The sequence below is a fragment of the Chiloscyllium punctatum genome, chromosome 6, assembly GCF_047496795.1.
Source record: "Chiloscyllium punctatum isolate Juve2018m chromosome 6, sChiPun1.3, whole genome shotgun sequence".
NCBI classification, from domain to species: Eukaryota; Metazoa; Chordata; class Chondrichthyes; order Orectolobiformes; family Hemiscylliidae; genus Chiloscyllium; species Chiloscyllium punctatum.
The window spans coordinates 75,222,994-75,235,137 of NC_092744.1; the positions used below are offsets into that span (position 1 = coordinate 75,222,994).

The following is a 12,144-nucleotide window of genomic DNA, read 5'->3' on the forward strand; positions in this document are numbered from 1 at the left end:
TTCCTCCCCCTTTCACCACTCAGGATGTTCCAGTCTGAGTGCTGTGACAGGATCGCGAGGGCAGTGCTCAGCTCCAACCAACTGTAGCAGATCTCTATGTGCTGGCACCCAGTGAGTTGTCAATCTTCCCAGGGCTCTCTGTAGGTCATGCTATTCTTTATGTAAATCTATATGTGCTTTCTTGTGGGCGGCACGGTGGCACAGTGGTTAGCACTGCTGCCTCACAGCGCCTGAGACCCGGGTTCAATTCCCGCCTCAGGCGACTGACTGTGTGGAGTTTGCACGTTCTCCCTGTGTCTGCGTGGGTTTCCTCCGGGTGCTCCAGTTTCCTCCCACAGTCCAAAGATGTGCAGGCCAGGTGAATTGGCCATGCTAAATTGCCCATAGTGTTAGGTAAGGGGTAGATGTAGGGGTATGGGTGGGTTACGCTTCGGCGGGGCGGTGTGGACTTGTTGGGCCGAAGGGCCTGTTTCCACACTGTATCTAATCTAATCTAATCATTCAGGAACTATACACTGTAACTTGAGTTGCATGAAACTGTTGGAGTTTAATAGGGCATTTTGCATTGCATGCAGCGGTCTGTGTTGTATATTTGGTAGTGTTTTTATTTGTTTTTGGGTGTGGGTGTTTTTAACTGCTCCTAATGTCCCTCAGCAAGGCGATGTTGAAGCACCTTCTTCAACCACTTTGGATCAATGTGGTTTCCTTCCACCCACAGTGCTGTTAGGGAGGGAACTCCAGGACTCTAACCCAGTGAAAGGCAGGCAATATATCTCCAAGTCAGAATGTTTTACTGCTCAGAGATAGCCTCTCTTGTGTCTGCTGCCCTCGTCCTTTTAAATGGGCAATGATCAGGGGTTTGGTAGATACATCCTGTACACAACATACACCATAGTCCACCTTCACCAGTGGCAGAGGGAGGGACCACTTGTGTAAAAAGTGTAGCTGTTACACTCAACTGTTTGTGAAAACTACTTCCAACACTGAATGTGAACTCATTACCCTCCTCCATGACGGACTGATGGTGAGAGATGGAGGTCGCATCTACTTTGGAGAAATGAAGTGTAGACTGGGTGACTGTTTTGCAGGACACTTACTTTCTGCCCGCAAAAAAAGACCCTGAGCTTCCAGTTGCCTGTCACTTCAACACCCCACCGTGTTCCTTGGTCAATATCTCTGTCTCAGGTTTGCTGCAGTGCTCAGTGCAAGCTGGAAGAACAGCTCTCATTTTCTGTTTTGAAACCTTGCAGCCTTCTGGACTCAATATTGAGTTCAATAACTTTACGACTAAGGCACCTTCTCCCATGTCCTTACCCAACTCCCCCACACATCAGGCCTTGTTATCACATGGTCTGCTATTACACACACACTATTGTTAACCACTAATAATGCCCGTTAAGAGCCATTCATTCTCCTAGCCTGATCATTATCCACTCCCTTGTCTGTCCAATTCACCCTCTCTCTTTGGGCTCTACTTCCGCCTATAGTTTACTCCTTACCCACTTCCTCCACCCTACCTTCTGCATAAAAACTGACATTTTCCCTAGTTCTGAGGAAGGGTCAGTGGGGCGAAATGTTAACTCTGCGTTCTCTCCACAGACGCTGCCAGGTCTGCTGAGCTTTTCCAGCAATTTCTGTTTGTGTTTCTGATTTTCAGCATCCGCAGTTCTTTTGGTTTTGAATTGCTAGCAAGGGAAGTTTGTGGAATGTGCCTGTGTGTTTGACAGAGCCTGGCATTGCTGCAAAAATTTCCAAGTGAGGTGGTTAATGCATATGAGCATTGGAAAATGCAAGTGGGGGGTGACTGGGGGAGTGCAAGTAACTATTAATCATTATTATATATTGGAGGTTGTCAGTTTTTGAGCTACAGTGTTTAATGTTTCTTTGTGGTTTTGGGGTTTTAAGATAGCGTCTTACTCAGGAATACTGCACTGTAAGCTGGAGCCTGGGATTCCGTCCATACTGTGATGTAGAGGTGCTGGTGTCGGACTGGGGTGTACAAAGTCAAAAATAACACAACACCAGGTTATAGTCCAACTGCTCCTTCATCAGGTGGTTGTGAGCTTAGTTCAGCTTCTGTGGACAGTTGCTGGATGTTCCCTACACTCAAAAACAAATTGCTGAATTTTTGACATGAAGGAAAATAGCTTGAATTTTTTGTAATGTCTTTTTGCAAGCTCAGTGTGTCCCAAGAGACGTGGTGTTGGCATAATGCAACTACATTTTGTACAGTAACCTGATAATTACTAGACAGTTTGTTTTAATGATGTCAGTTAGCAGAGAAGCAATGGCCTAAACCCCATTGATAATTCCTTTGAAATAATGCAATGGGACCTTTCATATATGCCTGAGAAGGATGGTAGAGCCTTTTAATGTCACATTTAAAAGAGGGCATCTCTGACAGCACGGAGCTGATGAGCTGAAGTCTGAGATCCGATCACCATGGATACATCACGGAGGGGAAAGTGTAGGTCACGTCCTTTGCTATGTACCTCAGGGACGGGAGGGTGTGATGCAGAGGGTACAGAAGGTAAATGGCGAGCACCCTCAACTCCTGCAATCGTCTGACAGCTTTGAAGATTGTGCACTTTGAATCAATAAGTACAGGAGCTGCAAGGAGGATTAACAATCTGACCACTCAACTTTGTGGTGCTTGGGACCATTCAGCTCGGGGCGGTGATGGGGAATAAATAGGAATATTGTTGTAGCATGGACTGTATGGTGAGGGAGGGTCTGGGGAATAGAAACTGTAATTGGGAGGGTGAGTCCTGAAGGCTGTGTTGCCTGTCCCATGCCTAGGGTTAAAGACATCTCCTTGAAGCTGGAGGGGACCGAGAGAGAGGGAATGCATCCAGTTTTAATGGCACCAGTGGCATTTGTAAGGCTAACAGAAAGGTTTTGCTGACTGAATGTGAACATCTAGGAACTAAGAAAGCAGAACCGCAAAGGTAATGGTTGCTGGTTCAGAGAGTTGAATATGTGGTTGGGGAGGACTGGGCTTTGGTTCTTGGGGAACTGGGCTAGATTGCTGGGATAGTGTAGGCTTGAACTATACTGGGACTAGAGTCCTAGAGAATTATAACAAGGACTGAATAGACTTAGCAACGTTTTCCATCCAGAAGGACAAGGGAGCAAATACATGGCAACATCACCATCAGCAAATTCCCCACCAAGCCACACACCATCTTGACTTGGAAATATATCAAACACCCTGGAACTCCCTCTCTAACTGTACTGTGGGTGCCCCTACACAATATGGACAGCAGAGATTTAAGAAAGCAGCTCACTAACACTTCTCAAGGGCAAGAAAGGGCAGGGCAATAAATGCTGACCCAGCCAGCAACACCCACATACCATGAATGAAGAAACAAATCTGTAGGTGCATCTACGAGAAAGCTAGAGGAACACATGAAGGTAAAGGAATACAACATTATACTATTGTTGTAGTATAATGACTCAGAGCAGACGCGTCTGCAACGATTGTGCTTTTTTTGCTCCCCATGTTTTCTGTAAAAAGTCTAAGTTTTGCAGGTCACAACCAGACATTTTTTGCATGGTGATTACTGCCACCTAGTGTCAGTAGCAATGTTTGCATCCACTCCCATTTCTTGGTGCTGTTTCATATTTAAGATTTCCTCATATATTGCTGTCTTTTGGCCTCAATCTTCTGTCTCCGGATTGTTGGCGATGGGGCATACATTGGGAGATTTGGTCCAGAAACTGCGGAACCCCTGACAAGAAACACACGTGGAGGATTCCTAGGGAGTTTAATTGCACAGCGAGCTGATTCCCCACTGCCTGGGACTCTCCCCAATGGGCAACGACAATTACCTCAGAATGGAGACCTGCCATAGACACATTTGGATACACCAATGTGAAATGTCACACAGTTTACTGACAGATCTAATGGGCAGCTCACTCAATGTCGCACCACAGCTGGCCCCGAGGACCTACTCCCCCATCCGCGCACCCCTCAACCCAAACTATCCACCTCGAACAGATCCAACAAAACAATGCCCTCCCCCAAAATCACCCCTACCCAAACACAGACCTGACTATCACACACACACCCAAACACAGACCTGACTATCACACACCCCCCAAACACAGACCTGATTATCACACCCCCCCAAACACAGACCTGATTATCACACCCCCCCAAACACAGACCTGATTATCACACGCCCCAAACACAGACCTGACTATCACACACCCCCCAAACACAGACCTGACTATCACACACACCCAAACACAGACCTGACTATCACACACAGCCCCCAAACACAGACCTGACGATCACACACACCCAAACACAGACCTGACTATCACACACAGCCCCCAAACACAGACCTGACTATCACACCCCCCCCCCAAACACAGACCTGGCGATAACACACATACCCAAACACAGACCTGAATATCACACCCCCCCAAACACAGACCTGATTATCACACGCCCCAAACACAGACCTGACTATCACACACCCCCCAAACACAGACCTGACTATCACACACACACCCAAACACAGACCTGACTATCACACACCCCCCAAACACAGACCTGACTATCACACACACCCAAACACAGACCTGACTATCACACACAGCCCCCAAACACAGACCTGACGATCACACACACCCAAACACAGACCTGACTATCACACACAGCCCCCAAACACAGACCTGACTATCACACCCCCCCCCCCAAACACAGACCTGGCGATAACACACATACCCAAACACAGACCTGAATATCACACCCCCCCAAACACAGACCTGATTATCACACGCCCCAAACACAGACCTGACTATCACACACCCCCCAAACACAGACCTGACTATCACACACACACCCAAACACAGACCTGACTATCACACACCCCCCAAACACAGACCTGATTATCACACCCCCCCAAACACAGACCTGATTATCACACCCCCCAAACACAGACCTGATTATCACACGCCCCAAACACAGACCTGACTATCACACACCCCCCAAACACAGACCTGACTATCACACACACCCAAACACAGACCTGACTATCACACACAGCCCCCAAACACAGACCTGACGATCACACACACCCAAACACAGACCTGACTATCACACACAGCCCCCAAACACAGACCTGACTATCACACCCCCCCCCCCCCAAACACAGACCTGGCGATAACACACATACCCAAACACAGACCTGAATATCACACCCCCCAAACACAGACCTGATGATCACACCCCCGTCAAACACAGACCTGACTATCACACATCTCCAAACACAGACCTGACTATCACACACCCTCCAAACACAGACCTGACTATCACACCCCTCCAAACACAGACCTGACTATCACACCCCTCCAAACACAGACCTGACTATCACAACCCCCAAACACAGACCTGACTATCATACCCCCCCAAACACAGACCTGACTATCACACACCCTCCAAACACAGACCTGACTATCACACCCCTCCAAACACAGACCTGACTATCACAACCCCCAAACACAGACCTGACTATCACACATCCCAAACACACACCTGACTATCACATCCCCCAACACAGACCTGACGATCACACCCCCAACACAGATCTGACTATCGCACCCCCCAAACACAAACCTGACTATCACACACACACCCAAACACAGACCTGACTATCACACACACACCCAAACACAGACCTGACGATCACACACAGCCCACAAACACAGACTTGACTATCACACCCCCCCAAACACAGACCTGACTATCACACACGCACCCCAAACACAGACCTGACTATCACACCCCCCAAACACAGACCTGACGATCACACACATACACCCAAACACAGACCTGACTATCACACACATACCCAAACACAGACCTGACTATCACACCCCCCAAACACAGACCTGACGATCACACCCCCATCAAACACAGACCTGACTATCACACATCCCCAAACACAGACCTGACTATCACACACACCCCCAAACACAGAACTGACTATCATACCCCCCCAAACACAGACCTGACTATCACACACCCTCCAAACACAGACCTGACTATCACATCCCTCCATACACAGACCTGACTATTACAACCCCCAAACACACACCTGACTATCACATCCCCCAACACAGACCTGACAATCACACCCCCAACACAGACCTGACTATCGCACCCCCCAAACACAAACCTGACTATCACACACACACCCAAACACAGACCTGACTATCACACACACACCCAAACACAGACCTGACTATCACACACACCCAAACACAGACCTGACGATCACACACACCCCAAAACACAGACCTGACTGTCACACACACCCTAAACACAGATCTGACTATCACACCCCCCCAAAACACAGACCTGACTATCACACACACACCCCAAACACAGACCTGACTATCACACCCCCCTAAACACAGACCTGACTATCACACACCCCCCAAACAGAGACCTGACTATCACACATACCCAAACACAGACCTGACTATCACACACACCCCAAACACAGACCTGACTATTACACACACCCCAATCACAAACCTGACTATCACACACCCCCAGACACAGACCTGACTATCACACCCCCCAACACAGACCTGACAATCACACCCCCCACAAACACAGACCTGACTATCACATCCCTCCAAACACAGACCTGACAATCACACCCCCCAACACAGACCTGATTATAACACACACCCCCATCACAAACCTGACTATCACACACATCTCCAAACACAGACCTGACAATCACACCCCCCAACGCAGACATGACTATCACACACCCCCCCCAAATACTGACCTGATTATAACACACTCCCAAACACAGACCCAATTGTCATGTTCTGAAAGCCTTTGATATTTCCATAAATAAAATTATTGAATGAATAAGATTTTTTGGAAGAGTTTGGCATCCAATTCAACCCGTTGTTTCCTTAATTAATGATCTCTGCTGGTTAATGGAAATATATGACCGTAGAGTTTTAAAATCGGAATTCATTACAGTTGGAAGTTTGTTGGAACTGGTCATGAATCTTTGTCAGATGCATCATCGTCCCAAACAGAGCAAACCATTCAGGTACTGTGTGATGCAAGGTCTGGGAGCAGCTTCTCACTCTATAGAAGGAACACATGCCCTCAATATTCTTCAACAGATCAAAATGGTTAGACAGCAAACAATACATAGCTTGTTTGAACAGCAATATTCTACATTATTGCATGGATTAAGGATGCTCAGTACTGAGTGCAGCATCAGATGAAAGACTGACTCTAAGCCATAATGTCTCTATACGCCCAGGATCCTTTAATGGAAGAAGTTACGAAACAACTTGAAGAATAAGTATCATTTCCCCTGTAATAAAGCCATTTGCATTGTGTTTGAGCCTGCTTCATGTCCCCAAACCCAATGGGCTCCTCTGACTTTGACGATCCCACAAAACTCAACAAGATAGTGAAGAGGAAGATTCACCACATGCTTATAGTTGAGGAGGGCCCAGCCAAATCACTTAAAAGTAGAGCTTTCAGGAAATGTGATGCATGCTCTGCATTCCAGTAGATGCCATTAGATGAATGATCACGACTGCCCACCTCATTTTGAATCACATTTTGGAAGTTTTGCTACACCTAATGGCATCACTTCAGCCCGAGAGGTTTCCAATAGTCTGTCTCCAATATTCTGTCAGATCTGCCGTATACTTGGCTGACACGTTGGCGCACAGTGAAGCAGCGGAGAAGCAGGACCAGAGACTGCATGCAATGTTAAAATGGCTACCAGCTGAAGGGCTCGCCCTTCATGACCAGTGTGAATTCTGCAAGGAATTGATTTGCTTCATGGGACACAATGGTGACAGTGATAGAATAATGATAGATCCACAGAAAACAAAGGCTGCTAATCAGTTAGTAACTTAAAAAAAACACTTCAGGGATAATAAATTACTCGGAGAAACACCCGCTTCATTTGGGCAGCCATGATGAAACCCTTGAGGTACCTCCAGAAGAAGATGCAGAACTGCAATTGGCAAGTTGGGATACATCATTAGTGATGCATGCTGGTGTGAGACATTGAGTCATAGAGATGTACAGCAAGGAAACAGACCCTTCAATCCAAATCGTCCATGCTGACCAGATATCCTAACCTAATCTAGTCCCATTTGCCAACATTTGGCCCATATCCCTTTAAACCCTTCCTATGCATATACCCATCCAGAAGCCTTTTAAATGATGTAATTGTACCAGCCTCCACCACTTCCTCTGACAGCTCATTCCATACATGCACCACCCTCTGCATGATAAAGTTGCCCCTTATGTGCCTTTTATATCTTTCCCCTGTCACCCAGAATCTATGCCCTCTAGTTCTGAACTCTCCCACCCCAGGGAAAAGACCTCAAACAGCAAAAGCAGTAACTGTGCAGATTCACTGCGGTGTCAGTTAGCAGGTTTCTTTCTCTCTCTCTCCCTCCTGGCCATGTGCTTGCTTTCTTTGTCTGCCTTTCTTCCTTTTAAAAGTGTCGTCGTTTTGACGTCTTTTTTCTGCAAAGATCCAAAACAGTGCATCAGCATATAAAACAGTAATTGTTGCTCATGGAATTTGAGGAAATCACCTCCGACACCTAAAATACCTCAAAAAAGGAGCAGGTCTTACAGCCACAACTTTTCCCGTCCTCCATCTTGGATTACCCAGAATCCACCAAGGATTGAGTTGCGATGATCTTGGAAGGCTCTCTCCCACTGACTCATGTCTATGGTATAAGTTGTGAAGAAAAGTTCATGTTCATCATTATGAGCACAGACTAGCCTCTCTCTGCAGACCTAAGACTGAAAAGCCTCAGTCTGCACGATCACAATTCTGTAATTCCCTCTTCAACCTCACAACAGGTTTACACAGCACTTTCCATAACAGAAATCTGTCTATTCAATGTCCCAAAACCAATGCTCTCCTGGCTACAGAATTTCAAACACGAGCTATCCTACAGTAGAAGAAATTCCTCCCACCCTCCTATATTTCTAAATAATTTATCTTTGTTCTACATTCATATGCAATGGGAAACAGCCTCTCAGCATTGATTCCACTGAAGCTCTGGAGAGCTATCCTGGATTGCCTAGATTGTAGTGCTTTGCCATTGTTCCAAGGTTTAACTTGAAGCTCGCTGTAGGATTTGTGTTAAGGGCTGTCTTTACTCTTTCTCCATAGGGCTCTGAATAAACAGACTCAGAATGGTGCCACCCCTCTCTACCTGGCCTGTCAGGCAGGCCACCTTCACATCGTTGAGTACCTGGTGAAGGAGTGCAAAGCCAACTTGGACCTCCGGGCCCATGACGGTATGACAGCTCTCCATGCAGCTGCCCAGATGGGGCATTGTGCACTGGTGGTCTGGCTGGTAAGTTGATGCCATCCGTGTGACTTTGCTCCACCACCTTATTGTCACTGCTCCCTGTGACAATATCCCTCACTGGGACTGGGGGATTGTCTCCCTGTGACAATATCCCTCACTGGGACGGGGGGGAACTCTCTCACGGGGACTGGGGGATTGTCTCCCTGTGACAACATCCCTCACTGGTACTGGGGGAACTCTCTCACTGAGACTGGGGGAATGTCTCCCTGGGACTGGGGGCTCTCTCTCACTGGAATTGGGGGGATCTCTATCCCTGGAACTGGGGGGCTTTCTCTCCCTGGGACTGGGGGGTGGGTCTCTCTCCCTGGGACTGGGGGGGGCATGGTTTCTCTCAATGGGACTGGGGAGGACGTGGTTTCTGTCACTGGGACTGGGGGGCTCTCTCTCACCGGGACTGGGGGACTCTCTCTCGCTGGGGCTGGGGGTGTGTGTGCAAGAGTGTATGTGTGTGTGTATGAGGGTATGCATCTGCATATGTGTGATTTTGTGTGTGTGTGGATGTGTGTATTTATGTGTGTGTGAATCTGTGTGAGAGAATACATGTATCTGCGTGTGAGAGTGTGTATATGAGATATTATGTCATAGGTTATCTTTATTAACTCACTCAGCAGCTCACTATACTCGTTAATACTGAATTCCCAGTCATTCATTCATAACCCTTTACTAACCTGTTATTTATAATAAGTTTTATTCATCTATTCATAAAACCACTGTACTATAGTTTCCAAATTTAAATACAACCCTTTCAAACCCATTACTGCATTTCCACACCTTATCAGCCATTGCTATAGCAGTGTTTACCTCTGAATAAGTGTAGCGTACAGAACAATACCATCCCCAACAAGTATCTACGAAACATTATAATATTAATCAGTCCTTACCAATCATCTCCTGGATCTGAGTAGACTAAGTTCCAGTTAAATACCTTTTAACTGGGCCATTATCCCTTTAAGAAACTAACTGCCATGATATTGCATGAATGAATGAAACTCATACCCACAAATAGTAAATAAATCTCACAACCCAGCTGCAGTAATCAGTTTAATCTCCTTTAGCCTTTTGTTACAATTTTTAACTTATTTTGAGCATATATACCTAGTTTTTTTTTACTAAATTAACTAACTTAAAAGACAAAAGAACTAACACCACTTGACTATGCAAGCAGACCAGACCAAACACCCTCAGTTATTAGGAATAACAGCCAGCACTTCGCACATGTTTGTGGAAACCCAACTCCTGCCCACCGAACCCATCTCCCATCCACCGAACCAATCTCCTGCCCACCGAACCTATCTCCCGCCCACCTAACCCATCTCCTGCCCACCGAATCCATCTCACGTCCAGCTAACCCATCTCCCGCCCACTGAACCCATCTCCTGCCCACCGAACACATGTCCCGCCCACCGAACCCATCTCCCGCACATCAAACCCATCTCCTGTTCACTGAACCCATCTCCTGTCCACCGAACCCATGTCCCATCCACCGAACCAAACTCCTGCCCATCAACCCATCTCCCGCCAACCGATCCCATCTCCCACCCACCGAACCCATCTCCTGTCCATCAAACCCATCTCCCACCCATCGAACCCATCTCCTGCCCACCGAACGGATCTCCTGCCCACCGAACTCATCTCCTGCCCATCGAACCCATCTCCTGCCCATCGAACCCACCTACTGGCAAACAAACCCATCTCCAGCCCATTGAAACCATCTCCTGCCCACTGAACCCATCTCCTGCCCACCGAAACAATCTCCCGCCCACTGAACCCATCGAACCCATCTCCCACCCACCGAACCCACCTCCTGCCCACGGAACCCATTTACTGCCCATCGATCCCATCTCCCACCCATTGAACCCATCTCCTGCCCACCGAACGGATCTCCTGCCCACCAAACCCATCTCCTGCCCATCGAACCCATCTCCTGCCCATCGAACCCATCTACTGGCAAACAAACCCATCTCCTGCCCATTGAAACCATCTCCTGCCCACCGAACCCATCTCCTGCCCACCGAAACAATCTCCCGCCCACCGAACCCATCGAACTCATCTCCCACCCAGCGAACCCATCTCCCACCCACCGAACCCATCTCCTGCCCACGGAACCCATTTCCTACCCATCGATCCCATCTCCCACCCATCGAACCCATCTCCTGTCCACCTAACCCATCTCCCATCCACTGAACCCATCTCCCACCCATTGAACCCATCACCCATCCACCTAACCCATCTCCCGTCCACCGAACCCATCTCCTGCCCATCGAATCTATCACCTGCCCACCGTACCCATCTCCTGCCCACCGTACCCATCTCCTGCCCATCGAACCCATCACCCGCCCACCAAACCCATCTCCCACTCATCGAACCCAACTCCTGCCAACGAACCAATCTCCTGCCCACTGAACCCATCTCCTGCCCACTGAACCCATCTCCCACCCGCCGAACCCATCTCCCGCCCACAGAACCCAACCCCACCCATCGAACCCATCTCCTGCCCATTGAACCCATCTCCAGCCCATTGAAACCATCTCCTGCCCAACGAACCCATTTCCTGGACACCGAACCTAACCCTGCCCATCGAACCCATCTCCTGCCCACCGAACGCATCTCCTGCCCAACGAACCCATCTCCCGCCCACCGAACCCATCTCCCGCCCATCGAATCCATCTCCCGCCCACCGAACCCAACCCCGCCCACCAAACCCATCTCCTGCCCACCGAACCCATCTCCCGTCCACCGAAC

At 48.2% G+C, this 12,144-nt stretch overlaps 1 protein-coding gene across 1 annotated transcript in view; it reads left to right on the plus strand.

Moving 5' to 3' along the window:
- Positions 1–12,144, plus strand: part of LOC140479087 (espin-like protein) — a 75,155-nt gene that overhangs the window by 17,642 nt on the left and 45,369 nt on the right. The window contains exon 3 of the mRNA XM_072572944.1: positions 9,201–9,387. Coding sequence (XP_072429045.1) covers positions 9,201–9,387 — 187 coding nt within the window. The remainder of the gene's footprint in view (positions 1–9,200; positions 9,388–12,144) is intronic.